This window comes from Centroberyx gerrardi, chromosome 2 (genome assembly GCF_048128805.1).
Source record: "Centroberyx gerrardi isolate f3 chromosome 2, fCenGer3.hap1.cur.20231027, whole genome shotgun sequence".
In the NCBI taxonomy this organism is placed as follows: Eukaryota; Metazoa; Chordata; class Actinopteri; order Beryciformes; family Berycidae; genus Centroberyx; species Centroberyx gerrardi.
Genome location: NC_135998.1, coordinates 12,833,002 through 12,860,916, shown reverse-complemented (window position 1 = coordinate 12,860,916; position 27,915 = coordinate 12,833,002). Strand labels below are relative to the sequence as shown.

At 40.9% G+C, this 27,915-nt stretch overlaps 1 protein-coding gene across 9 annotated transcripts in view; it reads right to left on the bottom strand.

The window, feature by feature from the left end:
- Window positions 1-774: 774 nt before the first annotated feature.
- bcr (BCR activator of RhoGEF and GTPase) overlaps window positions 775-27,915 on the bottom strand; it is a 108,215-nt gene continuing 81,074 nt past the window's right edge. For 8 of the 9 annotated variants that reach the window (XM_071905158.2, XM_071905150.2, XM_071905156.2 and 5 more), the window contains 15 exons: window positions 23,340-23,461; window positions 22,344-22,509; window positions 21,210-21,329; window positions 20,596-20,671; window positions 20,079-20,183; window positions 19,318-19,392; window positions 18,588-18,685; window positions 17,393-17,524; window positions 11,534-11,593; window positions 11,021-11,130; window positions 9,167-9,306; window positions 7,833-7,967; window positions 7,384-7,489; window positions 6,160-6,322; window positions 775-5,538 (listed from right to left, as the gene is read on the bottom strand). In XM_071905158.2, the coding sequence (XP_071761259.1) occupies window positions 5,449-5,538; window positions 6,160-6,322; window positions 7,384-7,489; window positions 7,833-7,967; window positions 9,167-9,306; window positions 11,021-11,130; window positions 11,534-11,593; window positions 17,393-17,524; window positions 18,588-18,685; window positions 19,318-19,392; window positions 20,079-20,183; window positions 20,596-20,671; window positions 21,210-21,329; window positions 22,344-22,509; window positions 23,340-23,461 (1,698 nt within the window). In that variant the 3' untranslated portion in view covers window positions 775-5,448. The remainder of the gene's footprint in view (window positions 5,539-6,159; window positions 6,323-7,383; window positions 7,490-7,832; window positions 7,968-9,166; window positions 9,307-11,020; window positions 11,131-11,533; window positions 11,594-17,392; window positions 17,525-18,587; window positions 18,686-19,317; window positions 19,393-20,078; window positions 20,184-20,595; window positions 20,672-21,209; window positions 21,330-22,343; window positions 22,510-23,339; window positions 23,462-27,915) is intronic. The other variant, XM_078287673.1, reaches the window with a different exon arrangement.

The window sequence follows — 27,915 nt, the reverse complement described above, 5'->3', positions numbered from 1 at the left end:
AAACAGATTTGCCCTACATTCATAAACAATTCTATATATATACCTAAATCTTTCTAAATATTTGTACAGTGAGAGCTTGTTTGTCATTTTGGCTCCATACATTTAAAGCTCTGTACTGTCGTCTGGAGCAAGACGATGATGACAAAAATGTCTATACTTTGTTAATCATTCAATATAGGGTGGACAAGCCCCTCAAATTCAAGCTGAAAGTCTCCACTCTCAACAATTACAGAGATATTATTGTTCGATGAGTATTTAGTTTATTCTGTAAAGAATATAATTGAGTGATTTGAAAGTGAACTGACCCCAACTTGAACCCACATCTACAAAAAAGCATGAGGCTTTCACATCAGAAGTCTCCCTCAGGTGGAGCAAAATCAGGAACAATTATTACCTTAACAGGAATTAAGAGGAATATTTATCACATTAATGGAAAAATTATTATATTAACAGGATTATTACTCTATTAGCTGCAAATTTTGATTAAGCTACATTTATGGTATATTACATTAATGAGTCGGTATATGTTTACAGTTGTAGGCTAACATTTGTTTATGGAGGGTAAAGGTGAGACTCCATAACACTCTATGCATCCGGTGTTTGCTAATGGTTAAGGTGTAGAAACCAGAGGGATCCACAAAAAACTATAATGACTCTGACAGTGCAGTGAATTCTGCTGCTGCTTGCAATTGTGGGATGTATTGTGTGTGTGTGTGTGTGTGTTTGTTTCATTTAAAAAAATGCAAAATACCCATGTACGTAGATACAGGAGATTTTATTTAACATTTTTGTGTACAAACATAGGCTGCAAATGCCTTCCAAACATGTTTGCCCTCAGAATACAGTATTCCTTTGTACAGTTCTACAAGCAGAACATTGAATGTCGAACAGGAATCAAAAATTGAGCAAGAAAAAGAGAAAGTGTTAAATTATTGTTTTTGTGGTTGGTCAGCAAGTCCCATCCTCAGCTTTACATGGTATATCGAATAAAACAAAACTGGCATATTTCCAGGAGGGTAAAGTAGCCTAAAGTAACGTCAGCATGATTTCAGAGAAGTTGCGGCAGTGGGTCATTGGAAAATATCACATATAATATGGAAAAGTAGTGACAATTGCCAGGGTAATGTAATTTTTTTTTTTTACATTAAATGAATGATTTTTTCACATACAGTTTCATACACTGAAATGGTAGATTCATATAGAGCAATCAATATATTCCATATCTTCAGGCTTTTCAGCCTATTCCACATCAGAATTAAACATAATATGTTGGCATACTGTCTTTACTTTTTCATGTACAGCAGTAAGGGACTGAGGTTATGGAGGGAATTGTAGTATGGAGGATACATGCAATTACACTGACAATCAACAGACCAAAACAATGTGGATTTGAGAGTAATAAGACTGTTTTCTCCTCTACCAGATACTGACAGTTTGGCTATTCAAAGAGACTAGAGCTGCACCAGCATGATCAATCCTTACTGATCAAACTTCAAATGGACGCCACAATAAGTAAAATGGAAACCAAATTCTGTACTCTCTAGTATAATACATATCATACAACTCTACGGAAAAGTATGAGAAATTTGAGTTGTGCGAACTCAAAGAATCTTTCTTTCAAACTGACGAGAACCTTCACCTGCTATTCAGTCGTCTAAAAGTCGGACAGCTAAACAATCACAGTGGCCAGTCTGGTGTACGACACAAATAAATACGTAGTCTAACTGACAATGCAGACCTCTCACAAGGAGGCGGTGTTCCACTTTGTTTGCAGTTACAGCTGTACACAGTGGTAGTAATTCGGGGACAAAATAGTTACAGACCGTTTGGCAGTTGTAACTGTAACAGGACTTTCAGCAACTGACTGCAAATAAACAAAAGTTCATAAGCAGACGGCGACAAAGGACTCACATCACAGACGAATGGCAGAAGTTATATTTTCGTGTAGCAAGTATACCATATAAGACCACTCTTCTAATATTAATTTCACTTTAGATGATATTATTCATATCATACATAAATAGATGCAGTAGACCTTGATATACTGAACTGGGACCAAAAAAACAAAAGAAAACAAAGAAAAGCAAAAAAATGAGCTAAAATTTTAAGAGCTAAAACAAGGGCATAGGCAAGAACTTCTGTCTTTTAGGGTTAAAAAAACAAGCAAAAAAAAAAGCGATACTTTGCCCCCCTAAGATTGACCTAAACTCAGTTCGATCTACAGCATCATAGTCAGATGAAGGTGGCGAGCAGCACAGGCATACAGTATATGAGCTAAGACCATACTAAAGTCTAAGGTCCTGTATTAGTCTTAAAAAGGATGAAAGATGTGTGACTGTCCTCACCAAAGGCAACAGGAGACTGAAACACCGCTGTAGGAGAGAAGAGGACTGAAGTCTCCCACTGACTGCATCAGCATTTCCACTGACATTCGAAAATTTATGCTTTGAATCCCACAGAACAGGCGCTAAACAAAAGCAAAAGTGTTGAGGCACAATAGGGTAGAGCAGTGTAACCGATGGGGACTCGTTACAAAGATGACAGATAGATAAGTGAACGGTGAACGCGTTATCTGTCTCACATCCTAATATAGTCTGTGAATAAATGAGTGTGTGCTACATACAGTAGAATTACACAATGCAATGCCCGTGAACAGTTTGGGACACAGAATGAGAAAGCAAAAAAAATAATAAAAAAAAACCTAAGGTGGGTGGGAAAGAAATTTCACATGGGCAGGGAAATTTTCGGAAAAAATATCGGGACAATATTGCACCTGGGGTTGGTACAATGTGGCTTTTTACCAAAAACGCCAAGTTGACATCAGGTAGAATGTTCAAACTTTTTAATGAGTGTTTTGAATAATTGTCCAAAATCAAGCAAACTGTCATTAGCTTGATTTTGAATGTTAAGTGATGTAGAAAGGAGAGGTAACTTCTTTTGTAACTGTAACCTCCTAGATGAGTTAATCGTAACGACTACTGTGGGAAGTGACTGACTGTAAATTTCCCCACATAGAGAGATGGTTGATATGTGTTCAAAAGGAAAGACTCCTCTAGCTTAAGATACTCTGAAAAGTCTTAAAAACCCCTCACAGCAATACAGCATTTAGTTTCATTATTAATTTATATCATTCATTCATGCATGCCCTCCCTTGTGACCTGAAACGCAGACGCAATCACACACACAAACACTTAACCAGATCCATTAAACTGGTCCATTGGTTATATTTATGTGCCCATGATATATGGGAGGCCGGGCAAGAAAAGCACAGAATTACATTTAATTGCAGAGTTAGTCAACCAGTTTCTTACAAGCCACCATTGCTGAACATGATATTCACCACCTCCTTTTAATAGGCCAGGAAAGGACATACTGTAGAGTGTAAACCTGACATCCTAAAGCCAAGTATAACAAGTCTATGACAACACATTGTCAAAAGAGAACAAAGAAATCTTCAATAAAACATGCCTGCATGTTAAATCAAGGTACAGAAATTAAAACTAGAAATCTCTCACTTTCGTATCAACAAAATATTCTAAGAGCTTTTCTCTAACTTGGCCCTTGAGTTAGTGACTTTCAGGCATAAAAAGGATGGAGAACAATTAAAGGGCACATGCGGACACAGAGTAATCAGGACGTTTTTCCATATGCATGAGAGAGAAAACAATGGATAGAATGACACTGAACAGAATTAACAAATATTCCTTCATTAAAATCAATAGATATGGTCTTCGATGAGTGCTCAGGTCACTTGATTTGTAATACAGTAGTTCTAACGTTTCATGAGTGCACTTTTGTAGCCACAGATTAAATGGTAAAAAAAAGAACAATGTCATATGTGTGTGTGCGCTGTATCGTGACGTTGCATAATGTCAAGACTAGATAGACGACGGTCTCTGGATGTGAGACGGACTGCTGAGAAACACAGTTGACCCAGCAGTTAAAGAGCTTGTGCCTTTTTTTTTCCACAGCAGCATATTTAACTACAATGTGTGTGTTACCTTCATAATATTTAAATGAATATTGATATGCTGGACAGAACAGCGGAGTTGTTTCTATAAGAACAAGGCTAAATCCTGCTTATTTACTGCAAGACTTGAAGTCAAGGCTAAGACCTACCACTTTCTTAATCAAACCAAAAAGTAGACATACAAAAACAAATACTAGTTTTGATTTCTCCCCCAGCCCCCAAAATAAATTACAATAATAACAACAATGATTACACTGTTAAACAAAAAGAAAAAAATACAACTTTAAGATTATGTACATACTGTATCTGTAAATACAACTGTTTCGTTTTCTCCTAGAAACAAACAAACAACATATTATTTTGGCAAGATGTCCTATGTTACAACAAGAAGGACATTTCCTCAACAAAGATATGAACACAGACAATTCCTATGTTAGAAAATATATTGCTTCCTGGATATTTAAGCTGAAGACTACCTTGAGACACAAACAACACAAAGAGGAAATTTGCTTTCGTGGTTGAAAAACCGCAGGCAGTCGGATTGCAGTGTACTACTAATCATCGCTTTCAGTTCTTTTTTTCTTACAGTCCGTCTTTAAGTCATAGCCTATGTCTATGTCCAGGGTTTGTTTACGTTGTAAACACTTTATTTAACATGTAAGTGTTATGGATTCCTGTGGCTTTCTTGACACATAGAAAAAAAAGCCAATGTCACGGCAGCTCCGGATGCTCGTCTTTAAATCCTGTAGGCAAAACAAACGTCTCCTCTTGTCTTCTCAGAAACAATGTTCTGAGATGATATAAGACACGGGCAGAATCTCCTCAACAGGACACAGCTCGGCGTTTGAGATGGATAAACAAGAAAGCTTTGCGAGAGTCTTGACTTAATGATTGTCCAAAATAAACATAGATGGAATACAGTGTCCATTTGTGTTTTTTAAGAAGCACACTGAGAACATCTGAAGTCAACAGAAAACAATAAAATGTGGACGGCCTTCCATGTCTGCAACAGTAAGAAAGAAAATCAACAAAGACACATTTCTTTCTCTTACGGACTGATTCTGACAGTTTTGTTTGCAATTCCAATTTCTCGATTTATTAAATACAACTTTATACAAGCTGTAACGTTTGGATGTTAAGAGCAACGAAGAGACAGAGCGAGGTGGAGAAAGGTAGATGGGATATACTGCATCACTGGAGGTACAGAGAATCACACTAAATAGTGGGTGTGATGCACAGTAATGAGTATTCACCAGAGAGACATGAACGCTGCGGAGAGGTGGAGCTCACCTCAGATCTTCAGAGGCCCAATGGCGCCCTCTGGTGGCTGTGCCCATTGGGAATTGCCAGAGACAATCCCAAACTGAACCATGTCATTCAATTCAAAAACATACTATTATAGGCTCAGTTTGAGCCAAAGTCTCTCTCTTTTTCACTCCTTCATAGTCAAAATCTCGGGACGGGGAGCCGCTTTTACTCTATACTTCAGTGGAGAAGAGGATGCTCTGTCGTTTACTGTCTGGGGTGGGGATCGTCTCCAGCTGGAGGAAGTACAGCAACACCTGGACCTGCATAAACACACAGAGGGAGGAGAGGGGATGTTTTTTTTTTTTATTAGAAAAAAATTCAATTGGTGATTTTGATATTGCCTTTACTAGTCACCATGATCAATTTCTAGATGAAATCTTAACATATGTAAATACATCTGAAGAGGATCCCTAGTGCAGTGATTCTCAACCAGGGGGTCATGAGACTATTTTGGGGGGGGTCGCAAGATGATTTATGGGATAGAAAAAAGGATATTTCTACTATACAAATTAATTATCATGTCTATTTTTTCAGATTTTTCTTGTGAAATACTGAATAGTTTTCAGCCTCTAAGCCTCCTCTGATAATGAATCAAATGAAAGAAACTGAAAAAAATCATTCTTTGGTTGAACTCTGCACGCTTGTGATGGGACGCGAGTAGACACCACTTCATTTTAAGGGGTCATGAGCCGAAAAGGTTGATCATTTTTGCCCTAGTGGATCTTTAACTTTATGATCAACTACTGAGTTCAAGAAATGACAACAATTTCTGGCAGCGCATCTTGATCAGAAAGTATTAACAAAATTCAAAGACCTGTGGAGAAAACAATGCCACAGAGTATGGGGTGAAGGACGGGGCCCTCTGGTGCTGTTCGCCTCACCTGTGACATAACTTCCAGGGACCAGCTGTCCCCCATGCTGATGGGCTGTGTGGGGTTAGTGGGGATCTTGCTGTCCTTCTCCGCGGGCCTCAGCAGGGTCGGACCAAACACCGTCGCCAGGTTGTGGAGAGACATCTTGTTGACACTCTCCTTCTCTGCCACCCTGGTGAGAGGAACACGGATACACACATCAGGGACGTAATTAAAGGGCAAGACACAGTATAACATTGCCTGCATGCAATCTGGCACGCAGGCAATGTTATAGTGTGATGGTACAACATCTGTGTGCGCGTGTGTATGTTTTTTAAGATTATTTTGGGGGGTTTTTGGAAGAGAGAGGGGGGATGACATGTGACAAAGGTTCCAGGCTGGACTCAAACCCAGCATGTCGCAGATACATGGTATGTGGCTTTATACTCTTTATACTTTACTCTTATACTTTATATTCACATTTTAGTGGTATGTGGATGACGGCAAACTGGATGTTCACTGTTTTTAATAGGAATATGTCAGTAATCTCCGCCAACACTGGCATTAATTGCTGTCTAGACAGAGCTTGCCAGAGTAGGGGTTTCTGGCACAACTTCACCTACTTCCAAGGTGCATGGAGAAGGGAAAAAGGTCTAAAAAGGTCAAAACTCCAGCAACACTTGTAGTATATAGAACAACTTTATTGTTAGACCTAACAATAAAGGTCTAACAATAAAGTTGTTCTATATACTACAAGTGTTGCTGGAGTTTTGACCTTTTTAGACAGAGCTTGCCGACAAAAGTTTCCCAACTTTTGCCTTCTGCTGGCAGTGAAGACACACCAGATGTTGAAAAGTCTGGCAAAATGGATGCACACACAAACATTTGTCCACCTGCTGCTGAATTGTACTCCACCCACTCGGCACTTCAGGTTGACTGTTTTCAAACAATTATTTGACCGAGGACTGACAGTCACACAATGCTATTGAACAGATAGCTTTGTACTTTATTAATGGTTGAGCCTCTTGCAATTCAGAATCACCATGGCAACCAGAGGACAGTTTGCCGTGGCTGTTGACTGACATCCCTCGGCTTTTTGCGTGTGTGATTGTGTGTTTGTGTGCACGTTTCCATGTGTGTTTGTGTATCTATGCACTACTGTTTGCTCGTACAGGTGTTTGTGCGGATGTGTGTATTTGCATGTGTTTGATCTGTGTGTACTTGTGCAAGCGTTTGTGTGTTTACTTGTCCTACCTCTTCAGGTGGTCCAATAGGAAAAGAAATGTGACCAGGTTGGGTTCTGGCAGCGACAGCAGCAGGTTCAACATACAGCTCTCTTTGGCAACACTATCAGACAGGGCTGCACAGAAGCAAAGGAAAAGACATGCTCATTACTTATAGGGAATTCTTAAATACAAACCAAGTGGAGCTTTTGTTTATCTTGTAAATGAAATGTCCTATACAGTGGTAGCAACTGTGAAAGTCCTGCCAACTTGCCCTATTCTGCATTAGTACTGCAGGATTTTCTGAACAATTCCTTTTGGGAGCTGGAGCAAGCCTAAGTCTATGATGAACTACATCTGTAATATAAGGTTTTAATTGCTTACATGCTTGCTTGCTTGATTAATTGATTGATTGACTGACTGATAATACGCTGTTCACATCCTCAGTGTCTAGATAGTGTCAAAAGCCCAGTGACTCACTGATGCCTCCTGCAAAGTTGGGGTAGAGCTCGTCAGTGAAGAGCGGCTCTGGCAGCTCTCTGAAGTACAGCTTCAAAGTCCCGGCGATGGCATTGACGTCCATCTCACTCATCATCACTGACACGTCTTTGTTATCTATAGGGGGAGAGACGAGAACAATACTAAGACAGGAGGTTTTGTGGTGACAGATGGTGAAACGACACTTTAAAAATTATGGCACAAGCAGGCAGTCGCCATGCTCCTTCTCTGTCAGTATCTAATCAGGACTAATACACACCCACAAACACTCCACGCATACACACAATCAGTATCGATGCACACACAAGAAAAAGCAAATACATCTTCATAAACGAGTTAGTCCGTGACAAAAAGAAAACTGGTTAATCAATTCACACCAGGGAAAAAGTCTCAGTTTAACAAACCCACAGAAATATTAATAGAAAAGCCAAACACGGACGCATCAGAACGGTCACCTGATGAACAGAGACACAGTCAAAGAAGATTAGAAAACAGTATTCCTTCGGATGATGGTGAATAATTCCTCTCAGCTTTCTTCCATGGGAAAGCATGGCAGCCGAAGTATTACAATATGCACGCCCCATTTGCTCCACTGACAGATGGTGTATTGAGGCCTGATGAGGCATGTACAAAGACAACATTTTTGGTCAGGGCATAATTGTTATCAGTTTGGGAATACAACATACTCTGTTCTTTTTGTCCTGTAACAAATTTTTGTTTGTCTAGACTCTAGGAAATTTTTGAACAAACAAAGATGACGGGTGGGCAGGTAAATTTGTCAGTGTTTCCCATAATCTATAACTGAAAGGAACAGCGCTCAGTTTAAGAATTCCTTCAAGCTATTCCCATGGTCTAGGACAGTCTATTAAATAATGTCTGGAGCTGCTCCACAGAGAGTGAACTGGGGAAGATGGTAAAGGTGACTGGTGGAGCACCCTGGGGGGTTTAAGGGGAAAAAGGTTACATTTACTTGTTCAGAACTGACAGCAGTAAAAATCAGAATAAAACTAATTTGGGTTTAAAAAGTCAATTACATTCTATGGGTCTGTAAAACCAGTGACATTCAGTGACTCTGTGAGTCTTTGCTCTCTGGTTTCTGATTTTGGGAGAGAGTTGTTCTTGTTCACAATTATTTTTAGACTGTCCTAGACCATGTGAATAACATATATGAATTCTTATGTTGAGTGTTGTGCCCCTCTAAAAAGGGGGGAATACATTGATTGAATTTGTGCTAAGATACCATCCCCCTTCATCTGCCCTTCAATGTCCTTCTGTGTAAAACATCTTGTTTCTATCCTGGTGAAGGCTGTACTCACTGGTGTCAAAGGCGGCCTTCAGGGCCTGAATGTCAGTGGCCACTCCTGATACCCGGTAGATGCCGACCTCTTCCATGCCCCTCCTTTCAATCTCCTCTAGGCACTGCCGGACGATGTAGGGCACCTTGGAGCGCTCCCGCCTGGATGGAGGAAAACACAAATAACCACACACCCGTGAGCGCTCATAACTACTAAAAAGTATCTTTCTAGAAAGTAGAAAACTTACTAGGGGCTTGCTTTGTAAGATATTACAGGCTGTTAATGGAATCAGAAGCAGACGAATAAAAGTAGAACAAAGCAGGCTTAATATTTTGAGGCTGCATTACTGAAGACTGTAGTGCTAGCTCTAAATTCTCCAAATATACAAGAGAAAAACATGGACTGAAGTCATAATCTTATTATTTAATTAAATATTTTGTTTATTATGGTGACAGGACAAAATGTGCAGGACTAATAGCTCCGGTTTGCATTGTTTTGATAACTGGAAGGGCCAGCGATGCCTCTGGCTCTGCACTAGTGTTACTGTTGACATGTTTTCGCTATAGTGCTAATTGGTTTTTGCTGGTAAACCTAGTTAGCCCGCTTGTTAGCACTGATTCTCATTAATGTCACTAACACCAATGGCCACAAACACAACACACTGAAGCCTCTCCATACTATCTCTCCCTATTCCTCCCAACCCTCTCCCTCCCTTGTTGGCTCTCAAGCCCACTCATCTCTCTCAAACTATTCTCAACGTGTCCCAACTTCACTACCTCCAAACCCTATTGAGAGCTTCAGGTCAGTGTTTGGTCCTAGAGTTATAAGAGGAGGTATAGGGCTGCAGCTTTCTTAGTAGCCTTGTGCACCACCACCAGGGTTTGAATTTCATAAGAGCAGCCAAAGGGAGTCAGTGGAAGGAGTGCAGGAGGGAAGTGACATGCGGTAATTGCTGAAAGTTGAAGACAAGGCAGATTACAGCATTCTGGATGAGTTGTTGGGGTTGAAGTGAATTTATTGGGAGCCTGCTGAAGAGAGTTACAGTAGTCCAGACAGGAGATAAGAGCTAAGATGAGGAAGAATCCCTGATAAAGAAGGGTATGATTTGACAGATGTTGTCGCATATAAACCAACAGGATTAGGTTGTAGCTGTGACGTGGACCTTGCGTGACTGTATTGACTGTTGATTGTATAGGATACTTGGCAGTCCTGTTAGTGTTAGCTAAAGGTGGAGGGCAGACATTTAACTGGAGATGTCAGCTAGGCAAACAGGGGTGTGTGCCTCAACCTTTGTGTTGGTGGAAGTAAAACAGAGGTAAAGTTGTGTTGTCATCAGCATAGGAAACGTTGTGGGATGTGATGACAGAACCAAGAGATTTAACATAGGCATAAAAGACGAGGAGGCCCAGGACTGAACCCTAGGGGAACTTCAGTAGAGAGCGTGCATGGTGAAGAGTGAAGACACAGACCCGGTCCATGATACCCGATAAGTCTAGAGCAGCAAGAATGGTAAGGACCATTTGGTGGTTACGTATCAGACAATGGGGACAAGTCTGTCAGAGGAAGACAGAGCTGGGCTTAATTTCTCAGAATCCTAGGTTGATGCCTGAGAGGAGTTAGCAGGATTATCCAGGTTCAGTGTCCTTGCAGGCGGTCGTGTCCCTGAATCTCTCTCCTGCCTTCCTTTACCTCTTCTCATGTTCTTTCAATCTAAAACGACTTAGCTTTCACACTCACTCAGGTCACCAGTACAGAGTACAGCAGCTGCCATACAGAGGGGCTTTCTCCATGGTAACAGTACAGGTGGCCAGACAGTTACTCCATCATTAGGTAGCTGTTGTGTCAGTAAATGGCTGGTATTACTGGTCAACTCACTTGGTCACTGTGGAAATCTTGACTCCGAACACACCCATGGGTTTCCGCGAGGGCATCCTCTTGAGGCTGAACTCTCGGCTGGTGAACTTCATGGAGAGCTTGACCTCAATCTGACAGAGAAAAAGGGGGCTGAAAGTTAATAACCACTTTACACAGTGAGAAGGCACATTACAAGCCTAAGATCCACCTCAGATTTCATGATCTTGGAGAAATCCTTGTACATTAAAAACTATGGATGTTGCCTTCATATAGAATTAACATATTGGCTGCACTGTTGCACCACATCCAAGAGGAATTGTTTAGAAAATTCTTCAGTATTAATGCAAGATGGGTGCAGGATGAGGGGAGGCTATTCATAAGGCTGTATAAAATAGTGATCTAATCTAATCTAATAATGTGAGTGTGTGTCTTGTAGTTTTGACCACCCCTCAACAGTGAGAGGAGACAGTGCAGGAAAGCAATACAAAAGGAGAAAATGCATTTTCAAAAGTATATCTAGTGTGATCCACTCACCCCATTCATTGGAATGACTGTTCTCTGCCAGTCTTTGCCCTGGAGGGTCTGAGGGTCAAGCTGCATGGAGAGAGCACAATCACAAGGACAATCTTTGTTAGCCTGACATGAACTGTTTACTGCATTTCATAGTGATATTTCACTGAAGATGTACCAGTACATCCAAAAACATGACGCACATATGCTGGGAAAAAGTCACTTTTCAAATAGAAGATGACACAATTCTCTTTAATAAGGCGTGATACCATGGCTAGTACCTGCCAGCCCTCTCAACATTATCTTCTCACTGAGAACAGAAAGCTTCCCCACTTCCAAGTCAGAGAAACACTGATCCTCCTCTTCTAAAGATGCCACAACTGACAAGGCAGAGCCCCTTCACAGACCTCTCCAAGAGAAGTCTGAGGCTGGCAGCTGAATGTTTTTAATATTGGTTTTGCTGCTATCTTACATCACTTTGTTAAGAAAAGTGCTATACAAATATAATTAGTCTGGGCAGACTGAATTAACCCAGACACACACACGCATACACAGATCTGACAGAACCATGCCATCTGGAGCAATAAGAGCTGGGCACACACACACACACACAGTGCCGGCCACAGTTCATGCTGTACCTTTTCCTCATACCTACCTAGGCTAAGCCCCATCTGGTTGCGTGCGAGCCCGGCTCATGTTTCTCTAATTGAATCATTTTTATCACTGGAGAGAGCGCTCGGTGGCTTGAGCCAGAGCCATTTATCTAGAAACAGTTAAAGTCCACTGAAAATGAGCAAGGCCATAATAGCTGCTCACGCTTCCTGATAAACTGTTCAATAATCTGATGCTGTTGGCCAACAAATACAATTTTTGCTTCTCCAGCCTTTATCAGTCAGAGCTTCAGCCAGTATGTTTTAGCAACAAAACATAGTTCCAGGCAGTGGGAACTGATTGACCTGAGGCTTAAAAAAGTCATCACTGAAAGGTCAACCCTAATACTTTAACTAAAACTTTAATTAAACCAAAAAGTGTGAGAAAGGGCAGTACTGCCTAAGAGGGGAAAAGCAAGACAACAACATGCACTTAAAGCAATATTCCACATAGTTTTAACATGGGGGTTATTTGGCACTTGACCACCATGAAAACCAGAATATAAACTAATCACCAACATTTCGGCAAATAGCATTTTTATTGATAAACGAGAACATAGCGGAGGGATACATGCCTCCACTATGTTCTCTTCTATCAATAAAAATGCTATTTGGCGAAATTTTGTTCTAAAAAATATAACCAAACGTCAGTTGAAAATTACAGTAGCGGGATCTGTTGTTGAATCTGTTCACAAACGTGTTAAATGTCAGTTTTCAGGCTATTTTTGTGGCCTCATTCAAATGAATGGGAAGTAAAAATCTGCACACTACAAACTAGTCCCAGCTGCAACCGATCTTGGTGATTAGTTTATATTCTGGTTTTCATGGCGGTCAAGTGCCGAATAACCCCCGTGTTAAAACTAAATGGAATATTGCTTTAATGTATGTGCACATTAAGCAGTACTCACACACACACACACACACACACATACAGACAGAGGCACATAATAATACAGCAATGAGACATATAAAGATATAGAAATACAAAGTGTTGTGCTGGGTCCCATGTCATTACAACTTCAGCTGGTGTTGATGCTGGAATGATTCTCCCTTAATGTTTATTTGTAGCAATATGATGCTTGACAAAGACCAACACAGGTCGAACCGTTGCTAAAAATAAACACTAAGGGAGCATCATTCCAGTGTGCCTGTATTTTCTTTCTCTTTAGTGATTCATGCTGTAGTACCTAGTACCTGGTCAACTTTTTTTGGGATGTGCGCATACTTTTTCTTCTTTTTGCTGCAGTTCTACCTTGGGTTCCAGCAGCCTCACCTTTCGCCTCCCAACACCAACTCTGCAGCCACCTCATTCAAGAACACCCTCTTCTGACCTCGTATATTTCTATCTCCAGCCAAGGCAGTGCAGACTTTGTCCTCCATAACCCTTTATGTAATACTGCCCTATTACAGACCCTTTTTCGACGGTGAATAAAACAGGACAGTTTGTTCCAGCTCGCGGCTAGTGTTCTTCAGAAAGGGCTAGTAGGTCGCTAAATTCAGAGATGGGTCACGCTATATTTGGATAGTCAGATGCTGACACTGAACTTACTATCTAGTGATTATGATGCGTTACAAAAAAGTCTACTGAGTTTCAGTGTGAAAGGCAGTCTATAGATATTGAGTGTCTGGGTTAGAATTAATCTTGGGGTTGGGGTTAGAAATATGGTTAGGGTTAGGTTTAAAAATGCGGTCACAGGGTCAGGGTTACATAGTCTGTGGAGATGCAGCAAATGGGCAAAATACACTTTGTTGAACATCTCCTTTTTGTCACCTGATAGTTGATTGAGTACCAACATTGGACTCTCCAAATAAAGTGTTACCCACTGACTTCTTAAAAGGAAAGTAAGCCTTGTTGAAGCCATATTGTCCCGTAGGCCAAGAGCAGTTATCAAGTAAAGCTCTGGACTGGAACACGAAACTGAACAGGTACTCTTCATCCAGTTGGCCTCTGCCTCAACTGCAAAGCATGTCCCAAACTTTTCTTCCACTTTCCTCTTCCCCCTTATTTTTCTTGCTTTTGTCTCAACAGTACAGTTGTGCATCAGAAGAGTCAGTGTAAGAACTGACTAAGGTTTGTCACTCAGAGTTTGGTTACAGAGACTCTGTACAATTAATCTGGTTTAAAAATACAGTAGCCCACAAATAATTGATGCCAGTTTAGTGAATGCTTGTGTGCTAGGCTGTATCGACACCATTAGCTACGTGCACACCTGATATGCAGATCACCTCACCTCTGTCTCCTCCCTACACTTCAACACACGTTTGTATCACTATACCTATGAGGACATTCCATTGACTTTCATTAGCTCTTTAGCTCCCATTGCGACCATTAAATCTAATCGCTAAATAAGTGGTTCTCAAACTATTCATATTCCTATTCATCTGCGTATTTGACTTGAGGTTTGGACTTCCTAACAGCCTAGCATTGCGTTTCCCCTGCCAATTCTACCCATTCACAGAAAAAAGGCCACATTCCCTGATTGGTTTTAGAATTTGGCCAACCAAGTTATATAAATCTTTCTCTTTTTACTACCTGGGTTCTGTGCCCTTTAGTGCTCATTATATCTCAAGAAAGCCTAGAATCTTTAATGGTACATCCATTAAGCAGTAATATTAACTGCCAGAAGTGCAAAATCACTATAAATCATTTTCATTCGTTTCCTACGGCAATTCAGTTTTACATAGTACACAACGCCTTGCAGACCCAGAACCCTGAGAATCTTCTCATGCATTTAGTAAACAACAATCTGACATTAAGGCAAAAACACAAAAACATTCAGCTGAATGTGGCCAAGAACCTGTGACTTTCTTCCTCTCAATTTATTACTATCAATGCATACAACTCCTATGATCACTGCTCTAAAAGCTGAACTATCATTTTGACTTCAACCTATCCCAAACTTTGAACCTCTCAATGCCTCCTTTTACAGTAACATTAAAAATGCCAGCACTTTGGAAATTTGTCCTCTTCTTAATATAATTTTGATGACAAGAAATAACAACAATTGGAAACATACAGGCACACACACACGCACACACAGACAGACACACACACACACACACACACACACACTGTACACAGGCCAGTGAACCAAGCACAGAGCAGCAGGTTCCCACCCTCTGTACGGCCGCTGGGATGACAAGATGATCCCAATCATCTGCTATGACGACTTTCAGCCTGAGCTGCTAAGCTTTGATAAAAATGTTCTTCTACTGTACGTGTGTGAGTGTGTGTGTGTGTGTGTGTGTGTGTGTGTGTGAGAGAGAGAGAGAGTGAGAGAGAGCGAGAGAGAGAGTTTGAAGTGCCTGGGGGAGGATTGGACATTTCATATAAGGCCATGATGAGAATATACTGAGGTGCTTAGTCTGAGCTGTTACCGCAGGATGCAGAGAATAACAGCGATAGAAGCATAGGTCAACAATAAACAAAGGAAGCAGAGGATGTAAGGAAGATAGTTAGGGGTGAGACGTATAGATCAACAATACACACCAAGAGCAGAGGATGAGAGAGAATGAAGAAAGGTAAACAATTAACATGTGCAATGCTGGAATAGTTTCAAGCCACCAGCCAATGCTGGTAAAGTTTGTCTGTGGCTGGTAAGTTTGGATACCTCACAAGCCACTCTGGCAGTTAGCAGCTATCATTTGGAAATCCTATTCTCTTCTAAAAATCTAGTAGGCTGGTAAAATAGTGAAAGAGACTGGTGAAATTTGGGACTTTCTTTTTTTTCTTGTTCAAAATTGACAGAAGAGGTCGTTTCCTGGCCTGGATTCAGGAGAAGCCTGTTGAGCTCCATTTCTCGCCAGTGGTTTGTTTTGGCAAACGTCATCAGCCAGGAGCGGCCATGGTCAGGTCCACTGCAACCACTAGAGGGAGCAGTGTGCCCATATTTCACACTTTGACATATAATGAGCAACAAAGGGGCTTCCCACAGAATAGGGTGCTGTTGCCATTTGAAGAAACTGTTCAGGACACACAATTCTCATACATGCATTATATGAAACACACACACACACACACACACACTCTACACTGAAGTGCAAATGCTGACACGACACATGTCTAGTGTCATACCGTTGTTTTCTATGACTGGTTAATTTAAGCGTCACTCATGTCTAAGAGTACGGTGATTAGCTTTTTACTCAACAAAGTTTTTGTTTTGTATTTTCCCCTGAGTTTACTGAATAAAAGCCAGAAAACTGTATAATGCTGATGCTCAGCAAAAATCTGACTAATGACTGCAGTGTACTGAAACAGTCCAGTGATCACCAGGCATTACACGGCTTTCAGACACCAACAGCAGGCCAGGTGTGTGTGTGTGTGTGAAATGAAACAGTGCTCAGCAGTGTCCAATTACACACAAACACACACCACACCTGGCCTGCTGTGGGTAGAGGAAGAGGAGGAGGATTGTGGGTAAGAATAAAGCTTAAAGACCTTTTCACAGCAAAGGAGAAATTAAGAGCATCTCTGTCTCAACCTTTCTCTCTCTTTATCTGTCTCTCCCTCCGTCAATCCTGAATGACACTTGGACTCTTATTCTGAAAGGCTGGGGTCGTCTTGGCAACCAAATCACCAGATCTGCTACCAACCTGGGATCAGTCAATCTCATATGTGTGTGTGTGTGTGTGTGTGTGTGTATGTGTGTGTGTGTGTGTGTCCTGGCTGTTCCTGGAGTAGTCAGGATTTGGTATTTCTTCAGGGCGAACACATTATATTTTGGACCTTGTCTCTACAGACACATGATGGCCTGACTGTCACTCTATAACCTTTATAGATCCAGGACGGTAATGAAAGGGTTAAAGCTAGAAGAGCCAAACCTCTCAGCATACGGCTAGATCCATGACCAGATCAATCAAAGCTTTTTGTTGAGCTGCACGCTGCACGTTATCTTATTTCACTGTGGACCTTAACTGAGGTAATAAGAGCAGGGTAACACACGGCCAGTTTTTGACCTTTTTGGTATTCATATTACAGCCACTGGCGCATGAACAAGGCAGCAATTTCTCCCCATTCAGCTAATGATGTAAAACAAAGGTCTACCCATCCATTGCATATTAAGCTAATTAATCTAATCAGCCGATTGCTATATCAAGTCCTGAGACATTCAGTGACAAATCATGTTATTCAAGTCAAAATCTATATTTCATGCTTTGTGGCAGTGGTGACATAACCGCCCATCAGTAATGAGTCACGGCGGGGGTGCTAAAAGGGGGTGACGTCATGCCATACCGGGATCTGTCCTTTTCCCATGATGCGGTCGGTGCTCTCGCCGTCCTCTTTGTTCTGCTTGGTCTTGTTGTAGCTCTTCTCGTAGCACAGCAGCCTCAGGGTCTGAGAGCCCTCCAGCTCAATCTCAAACTCCTGACGGCAAAAAAACACAAAGAGTTGTGGGGAGATTGTACGTTACACGAAAGGGTGCGAAAGTGCACAATTGGATTCAGCGGGCACTGATTGGAAGATGATGACAGAGGCAGAGACGGACACGGAGAAATAGAGGAAAAAACAGGAAGATAGAAACAAAGAGAATGAGATGAGGAGAGAGATTAAGCTTCAATACAATCTGTGAACCCCCATCATGTTGTAATGAACACATCACACCACAATGCACAGCTGACCAACGCTCCCTTTAATTATGTAAGGGAGCGCTCTGCACTCCACTGTGTTGGTTCACTTAGCATTTCGACAGATGTGAGTCATCAGCAGCAGCTCCTCATTAGCTGATGCTGTTTCCACTTTGCTGAGCAAAATACTCAAGGAGTCTTTGGGTCCACGATGCAAAAACTGTACGGCAGATGAACCGATTAGCCGATTGTGTCTCAAAGCTGGCTTGGCTTTGTAGTGCTGAACTTTGACATACAGCTCTGTCTTTAATATGTATGTGTGTTTGTGTATGCATGTGTGTGTGTGTGTGTGTTTGAAGGGGATGCAGCTGCCCTGTGTGGGCTCTCCGCTGTTTGTTTCCTCTTCATTACCCAAAGGTGAACAACTGATTAGGACATTGTTAAATTACAGGACCAGATGTCAGATACTTAAGAGGCAGCATAACTGGCAGCAATAGGAAAACTGTTAATATATGTATGTGTATTTCAAGGGAAAGAGTTGTCTCCCTGAGTTGAAGAGTAATGAAGATATTAGTTTCGTTTTCACGTTGATGTTGAACCTCATTCATAAAGCAATATGCAAACAAATTTGTGCAGAGATGAATTATGATTTATGAACTGAAAAACCTTTAGGGTGCAACACAAACAGTATTTGGCCACACATTTGATTTATTAAAAATGTTCTGGCAAAGTATTTCAACATCTACCAACAATTGACACATCCATTAATACTGACACCAGGGTTACCACTGTTACCAACTGGGAACAAGTGGAGTTAAATTAATTGATGAATTTTAGAGCAGCACACTGCTCCAGTGTCTCACCTCGTTCCATTTGGGTTCGGTGGTGTAGCGATAAACTCTCGTCTTGGCTTTATTTACAAAGAAGCCAAATGAGTCCACCTCCAATGTGCAGTAGAGATCTGAGAGAGGAGAGGGATGAAAAGAAAGTCATATGGCTGCTGAAGTGTTCTTTAGTGATTTAAATGAGCTCAGTTACAAATGTTGATCACTGAAATTGTTCTAATTGCTGGTAAATGAACTGGGTTGAATGTTCAACATTATGCAGAAAAAAACAGTAACAATAATTTTCAACAACAGAAATAATTTTCAACATATTGGGACCCTGGAACGATCAAAAATTGGTCACATCCCATTTGTCATATTGTTTAAAATTAGGCCTACATGTGTCTATGATGAAGCTCTACAAACCGTTCCCACAGTGGCTGAAAATATCTGAAAATGTTCATTTCAATAGATGAAAAAATATCAATGAAACAGTAATTCTAGTTTTGCTTTGTGGGAAAAGAAACTTTAACGCTAACTTTAACCTCAGAGTTGATTTAAATGCTGAAGGAACCGTATAAATTCCAAGGTTTTTTTTACTTTCTTTCCACATGAAAATGGAATAAAACAGCAAGACAGAATGTTTTCCACTGCTCCATGGTCACTAAACAGCTGTCACGGTACTATACTGTATGACATTGTGTTTTAGCATGCATTATCTGTGTGTATTTTCTGTTGCCTGCACAGAGGCTGAAGGTGAGCGACTCACTCAAGCTCTGTTTGAGGCCGGAGGCAGAGTGGACGATTACATTCAGGAACCCGTGCAGTCCAGGGGATTCATCCTCTGGAAAAACAGTCAGCCAACAGAGAGAAAAAAGAGAGAGAGAGAGCGGAGGGCTTAGAGAGGCATGCAGATTGTTGTTTATTTTGGAGCGGTGTCACAGGGGGAAGGAAGGCATAAAAAAGCGCTGCACAGTACATCACACGCAGCAAAAACCTCTGCCTACTTTTGCTCCTCAGCACAACCACGACTATCAATCATCATTACAGTCCATGACAATTTCTTACACACTCTATGGTTTGTAACAGAGCTGCCAACCAAGAAGTGGAAGCAAAAAAAAAGGACCAAAGCATCAAAGCATAACCATACATCAATACATACAGCTTCAAACCTTCTACAACCCCATACTACAACATTTCCTCTAAATCCAGCATGTGACAGCGTTAGTAAAACACTACTTTCTTTGAGTCGAGAAAACTCGGGGAACTGAGTATGATAATAAAAACGTTGATTCCTTTTTTTAAACACTATTTCAAGTTCAAGTGGATTTATTGATATAGCCCTGTCTCAAAGGACTTTACAGAGGATGAGCCTACCTAGATATAACTAATCAACAAAACAAATCGGATTATTTGTGTGTGTTAAAACTATTTCAAAATGAACAAATTCATATATATATATATATATATATATATATATATATATGTATATATGTCACACATCACACATGTTAACTCCCAGTACCTTACCTTCTTTGTTGATAGTTAGTGGAATGTGATGGACAGTCTGCAGTTTGACACAGGAGTTGGTCAGCATCTGCAGCTCCATGGAAGTCAAGGAGAAACTTTTAAAACCTTGAGGGAAGATCATGGATTTACACGTCAGGGTAACAATGCAACATATATTACATATGCAAGAGAGCCTGCGTCTGACTGAAATCATGTATTCATTGTTTTAGCTCTTCCTGGGGCCACATAGAATATAAAACAACTAAATAAATGAAATAAACAACTTTTTTTTTATATGTTTTTATATGTATCTTTAAAATAATAGTCATTCCCCCATCCAACACAAGATGTGTTGAAAATGTTTCATGTACCTAGGATGAAGCCAAAGCCTTTAAAATACATTGTAAAATGTAAAAAATGTATGACTGTCAATGGGAACCGTTTTTCTAAAAGCATAAAAAATCACTTTGTGAAGATGGGAGGTTTCTGCAGCACACTGACGACTGTACAACATATTCAGTATTTCTGACACCCTTACATTTCTTCTGCTGTTCCTTGATCATCTCCTTCCATTCAGCACGTTCGTAGTCGGATGAAATCAGGAAAATGTAACTCTGAAACACACAGAAAAAACATCTATCATTAATATGGGGAGAGGCAGCAGAGGAACAGGGGGAAAAGAGGAGACATTGTATAACAAGGAGAAACAGGACATACAGTATATACTGTATGCATGTACTTTAACTTTTCTTTTATTTCTTTTCTTAACATTTCTATAAATGCAAACTCAAGACTCAAACGTATGTATTCTTGTTCCAACACCTTTTTAAGATGTAAGATATGATATATCAATTGCTCCACACTGATTACAAAGTCTGCTAAGTCTAAATAAGTAGTAAGTAAGTAAGTCAATATGAGACAGGTAAGAAGAATAAAGGTAAGGAAGATCAGCGGGGGGAAATTGTGTTGGGGGAATGAGGAGGGAGGAGGACAACGAAGCGGAAAAAATTAGAAGAAAAGATGAAATATGAAGAGGAGGAGCTGGAAAGGATGGATGGATGAAGGGGGTAAATGACAAAGACGAAGCAGTTAAAGTTGGAAAACGATGAAGAACGTCCTCAGTGGATTGGGAGCAGGAGGACCGTCACTGACCTTGCCGTTCCTGTTGTGGACTCGGAGCGCCATGCTGGGGGAGGTTAGCAGCAGCAGAGACTCCTGTTCAGACAGCTTCTTCCTGAGTCGGTCGATCACCTTCGAACCCTTGTTGGCTCTCTGAAATCACACAGGTGAAAGCATGAAGGTGTGTGTGCGTGTGTTCATGTGTAGGGATGGGACGGTATATCAAAATTCAATATACCGCAATACAAAAATGTGACAATACGTATCGTGGGAAAGAAAAATGAATCTTGATATTAGCTCTATTTTATTCTGCTATAGTAATCACAAAGGAGACGGCTTTCCCATCACAATTTCACAAGCTCTCCATTCAAATTGCATTATTTGAACTTTGTAATGAGATAATTTAATTATTGTTTACATTCTAGCAAGCCAGTGCCATTGCTAGAAAGATTTGTGGCTCAGAAATAAACACAATTCATACTTTGTTGTCATTGAACTTTTATTTATTACATCGTATCGTGGTTGTATCGAATCATGAACCCCATAATGTGTATTGAATCATGAGATAAGCGTATCGTCCCGTCCCGTCCCTACTCATGTGTGTGTGTTTGTGCCTCTCTCTCTGGATATAATTCCACCATTCCCTCTCTCTCTGGATCTTGCTCTTCAGGTAGGAGGTACATTACTGCCTGTTGTTTATGGTAATATTGTTTGTTAATGTTGAATGTTTGTATGTCTGAATTTTTATTTTATCCCTTCACCTTTCTCCCAAGAGGCTAACCTCTCGCCAGGCCTTCCGTGTAAATAAGTGACCTGCCTGGTAGAATAAAGGTTAAATAAATAAAATAAATGATCTCAAAGCAAATCAATGTTGTTGTGTGAAAACCTCATTACTCTTACATTTTGGTGATTTTCATGTTTTAATTTCAATTGAAGGATTAAAATTCTACGACCCCCTAAAGCCTATGAAACCCTTTCAAAACCCATTGGATAAACAAAAAAAAACGCATGGTGGTCAGTCTGAAAAAAGGCTGACATTGACATTTGTGATATCTGTCTGTGCCTTTCTATATCTGTGAATGTGTTTGCATATTCCTGTGTGTCTCTCTTTGTCTACGTCTCTGTCTGTGACCGTGTCCGAATATGATTTGTGTGTATCCACGCTACCTTCTCTCTCTGAATCTCACTGCGGAGATGGGAGATCTTGACCTTCATGGCGTCCAGCTCTTCATCAGGGACCTGAGGGATGGTGAGGGGCTCCGTCTCCTCGGGGCCCTGGAAGGTCAGCTCCGACAGGGGGATGTACCACTTACTGTCATACTGCTGGCTTTTACTGCAGCGGGGGGGGGGGGGGGGGGGGGAGGAGAGGAGGAGGGGGTGAGGGGCAGAGATGGTGAGCAAGGACGAAGTGAAAGAGGGAGGAGGTGGAGAGGAGATGGATGAAGGGAGGACAGAGAGGAGCGTAAAAAGAAAATACAATAGCAGTTTTGAACCAAGACTTCCTTAGCATTTGGGACAGAGAAAAGTAGGTTAATTCTATTTATGGGTGATACACAAAGTCACAAAACTTCAATAGGATATAAAGGGAAATTTTGAATGACATTATATACTAAAAATTGTGATACCTCTATGGTATTATTAAACCCAACATGTAGGATTTTCTTATTGATGTATGGCTGTCAAATCTGTGGCGATGACTCATTCCACTGCTATTAAAATGTGACTATACTGTCATCAGCAGCCCGAATAAGATTTGCGCTTTCATTTGGGACAATGTGGAGAGTTTCGGGTCAGAAAGTGCATCAAGAGAGAGAGAAGAAAATTATACTCTGACAATAGATAGCAGATCACTGGCTAGAGAGTAATGCTCTCACTTCCACAAACTGATACCAGAGAATGAAAATGAGTTTCGAGCTGCAGAGCTTTTTGCAGTAGGGATTATGAAGGCCTTAAAGCTTTGCTCGGGTATTTTAGGAATTCTGACTTAGAACCAAAGCAATATAAGATTTGAAATATCCAAGCATCTTCTGCACTATTGAACTCCTTACTACTGGTTGCTTGTAATGTTGGTCATCTAGGAATTTGAGCTTATTCTTTACTGCTGCACTCATTGTTAAGTTTCAAATACATGCCAAAAAAAAAGTGAATCTGCTAGTTCCTTACCCTCCGATCTGTTTCTTCAGCTTGGCGCAGAGCAGCAGATCAGTGAAGAGGAAGACATGCCGCAGCTTCCTGGCTCCCTCCACCAGCTCCACCATGAAACTGTCCTTCAGCAGCTGCCGGTTCTGTGGCAACAAAAGCAGACAACAGTAGCGGGTCATTAACACAAAGTCTGTGCTGTCAATAACTCAACAGCTGGCAATTACTGCAGTCTAAGGCCAGTAAAGAGGCATTTCAGCACCCCATCACACAAAAACTGCTGGCACCAATGTTTGTCTTTTTCTTGGCAGGTGGACTTACCTTTGAAACTGCATTTCGACCACAAAACAAATTACTCTCCATTGAAACTCATACATATGAAAATTATTTTGAGTGAGCTGGCAGTCTCTCTAATGGGGGGGAAACTGGTTGTAGCATAATATGGCAGTGGAAGGTCAGTTTCTGTGGGTGGATCCCAAAGCTGCTGAATGCACTCCTCCTTTCCTCCACTACCTCCTCCTTTCCTCCACTACCTCCTCCTTTCCTCCACTACCTCCTCCTTTCCTCTGTGACCTGGAAATTGATTGGTTGCCTCCATGTTGCTTGCTGTCCCAATAATGGAGGAGACCAGAGAAGTTGCTCCTGAAGTCTCCTTCAGTTAGGTGGAGGATGTTCAGGTGTTTCCTCCCCCAGCACAAAATATACCATTACTATAATTATTGGTATTATATAATGTTACAAGTTAGAAAATAGCCCTGCCTGTAATGTTAATTGTGAGTTATGCAAACTGTTGTACTCACATTTATGAGCTTGTAACTCCCCTGCCATGTTTTTTGAAATGATGTCATATTCTGGGCATGCTCACAGTGATGTCACCCCCCCTAAATTTTAAAAGACGTCCTGGAAAGGAAACACCTGAGCATCCTCCACCTAACTGAAGGAGACTTCGGGAGAGGCTTGTCTCATCTCCTCCACTACTGGGACAGCAGGCAACATTGAGGCACCATCATCAATTTCCAGGTCACAGAGGGAAGAAGAAGGTAGTGGAGGAAAGGAGGAGATAGTGGAGGAGAGGAGGATGTAGTGGAGGAAAGGAGGAGATAGTGGAGGAAAGGCGGAGAGATTTGTGGAGCTTTGGGATGCACCCCCATGTCAGATTCTGTAATGTGGCCTGTAATACTGTCATTGACCAAAAGGGGGCAGTGATGTCATTTTTCAAGAAGAAGACAACACGTTTTCAACTATAGACATCAAAACAGTTTTGGGGAGCAGACAAATGTCAGACCACAACTCAGTGGTTTACGGTCTACACTCATATGCTGATACCTTTGGTATTACCCGTGGGAAGAGGTATTAATTGGTTAGGCAGGAGGGGATCACTTTAAAAAATAAAGAAATCACAAGGGAACTCACAAGGGAACAAGTGTGCAGAAGTGTACATGTGGAGCCTGACGTCATAGATCTTGTACATATTTCCCATTTTTGTGCCCTTACTTGTGCGCACAAATCAAAGTGTGCAAACAAATTAACACATGCCCTCAATTTAATAACAGTTTTTTTGAAATTGTCTGCTTGATTTAGTTCATTCTGCAAATGAACACTGATTTCACCCACTTCGCATAATTATATTACTTGATTGCATTGATTTATTTATTATTTACAGTTAATTATAATTATTTATAGTTTAATTAGCTTAATATTGTGTTTAATATAGATACATTTAGTGGGATCAGGCTTTTACAAAGGTATAATGGACAGAGATGAATTAATCAAGTTTTACTTGTTAGTAAGAAACAAGTGACACGGATAATGAGAGCTACTGGGCTCATCACCAATATGCAGACTTGGGGATGTTATAAACTTTATAGTCAATCCATTGAAAAGATTTGTCTTGGTCAACACTTACAGCTCTCCCAACACCACAAATCAGTGGGTTTGTACAGCCGCTCTGGCTCTATATATTAACTTACTGTTTTCTCACGTTTCATATCTGTTTGCACACTTTTTATGCACATTTTATATTTATGTTTAGCTTTATAGTCATATTCATTTTATATTTATATTATAAACAAAACCTGTTTTTTCTCCGCAGGACGGCCACTCCTGGGCTTCATGCACCAGCAGTGACCCCCCTCCTCCCAGGGGGGGCACACACCGGCACTCCCTCCCCGCCCAGTCAACCTCACAACGCCCTGGCAGCAAGGCCGCGAAGCATGACATCACAGTTGTCCACAGCCAATCATATCCCTATCCTCATCTCTGTCCTCTCCCCCCTCCCCCTCCTTTCTCCCCCTCCTTCCCTCAATCTTGATCCCCCTGTGCCGCGGCTCTCCTGCACACACAGTTATTGTCACTGCTGAAAAATACTGGTGAAGGGGAGATTCAGCTGGTGGAGGTGAGGTTTACGTCTTCACACCTCCACCAGTAAAGTGCAGGGTTGTGCTGCATCACTCAGTGTGTGCTTGCTTGTGTGTGTGTAATGCAGAGAGAGAAAGAGATAGAGAGAGAGAGAGAAAGATAGAGAAAATTAGAGAGTATGAGAGAAAGACGTGTGTGAGAAAGTGAAAGACAGAGAGAGAGAGCTTGAGTGTGTGTATGAGAGAGAATGAGACAGTGGAGAAAGAAAGAGATAGAGAGAGAGTATTACAAAGAGTAACAGTGTGTGAAAGAGAAAGATGAGAGAGCTTGAGTATGTGTATGAGACAAAGTAAGTTTGTGTGTGTGTGTGAGAGAGAGAGGCAGACTGAGAGAGAGAAATGAGACAGAGAGAGAGAGAGAGAGAGAGAGAGAGAGAGAGAGAGAGAGAGAGAGAGAGAGAGAGAGAGAGAGAGAGCGAGATGAACCCTGTTGGAAGAGATCTCCTACTGCAGCTTCTTAGACACCAAGAAATGTGACACATCATCGAACCAGCTCCACTGCAGGGATGTGCTGTTAAGGCATCTGCTCATGCACACACACACACACACACACACACACACACACACACACACACACACACACACACACACACACACACACACACACACACACACACACACACACACACACACACAGAGAGAGATCCTACAGCAGATTAAAACCATGTCCTGATCCCCCAGCTAAGGATGATGGAGGTCTAATTCCCAATGGCGGATATAATTATTCATTACTAGCTAGATAATGAAGCCTGCAATGATGACGGCCTGTGATAGATATCTTCCACATGAGCTGCTTTTTATCTGTCGATCTGACATTTGTTTCTAATGGCAATTGCTTGGAATGGAAGAGCAAAAGGGAAGCAATATGTGCCAGTCCACACACAATACACTGATGAGATCCCACAAAAAAACCTGAAAAATATGAATAGCAGAGGTTGTCACGACTCTTTCCTTTGGGTCCAGACTATCCAGATATATTCCTCTGACCCAGTTTGTGTCACAAGCCATAGATTGAGAAACAAAGTTTGAAAGTGGTTGTTCTAATGAGCCACTGGTAAGTATTTACACGGCTGCAGCGTATGCACATCGTTCAGTCTACATCTTTGGGCTTGGGTCTTTGATGCCATGGGAACGGCATATTTATAAAGACATACAACATGTAGTATAATCCCCTAAGGATATTTTCTAACTAGAGTGTAAAATACGGCTCTGTCTTGGCTTGGTTCTGTCAATCTGCATGCAGTCATGTCAGTCTATATTTAGGACATGTAGTTTGAGTGAGAGATGGCTTCAGTCACTCTGCTAGCTGCTCTATCTGAGTTTTGGCATGTTACTCTGGTGTCAAATACAGCATACAACTGTATGAATGAGAGATACTGTATCTTAAGCCATGCAGTAAAGCCATGCATACATATTTATAGAATATTTCATCCACATTTTCTGGTTCAAACTGGTTATCACTGCTTTGAACTGAAGTTTATCACCGTGTAAAAGCAAAACATTCTTCGTTCTCAGCAACTCCAGACTGTACATTCGTGACATTACAGATGAGAGTATTGGTTTTAGGGTTACTAGCTTTGGGAGAGATGATCACTTTTACAAATATTAACTGAACTGACCTGAGGCCCGACAAATACCAAGTCAATAGTCTTTTATTAAACTGAGTGGAATACTTGTTATAGGTGAGGCACCATGTTTGAAGAAAAATCTTCTATTACAAAGATATTTAGCCAGTTCAAAATACACCAAGTACAAATATTTCTTATATTGTTAAATGCTAATTATTTAATTATAATAATTTACAGATGCATTTTTTTTCTTTCATAAAAGAAAAGAGGTCAAATATATTGAGGGCGTCTTCTGTAAATTACTAATTCTAATAGATAAAAGCAGAATGTGATATCTGGTGGCTATACTGTACATCAAGGAGAAGTTGCTTAAATATGTGGCCAAAAGGGGAGCATGTCATTATGAGAAAAAGCCCCCAAAGATTTCTCATTTCATAGAAATGTATTAAAAAAAGTACATGCATTAACATTTATTTACTCATTTAAATGAACATAGTGTTTGTTGATATTTTTCATTTCATTAAAGACGGGGAAAAAAATCTGAACCGAAATCGAACCAAAATCTGAATTTTTTGCCCACGGTGCCTTACCTTAAACCACCTAATAAAGTAATTA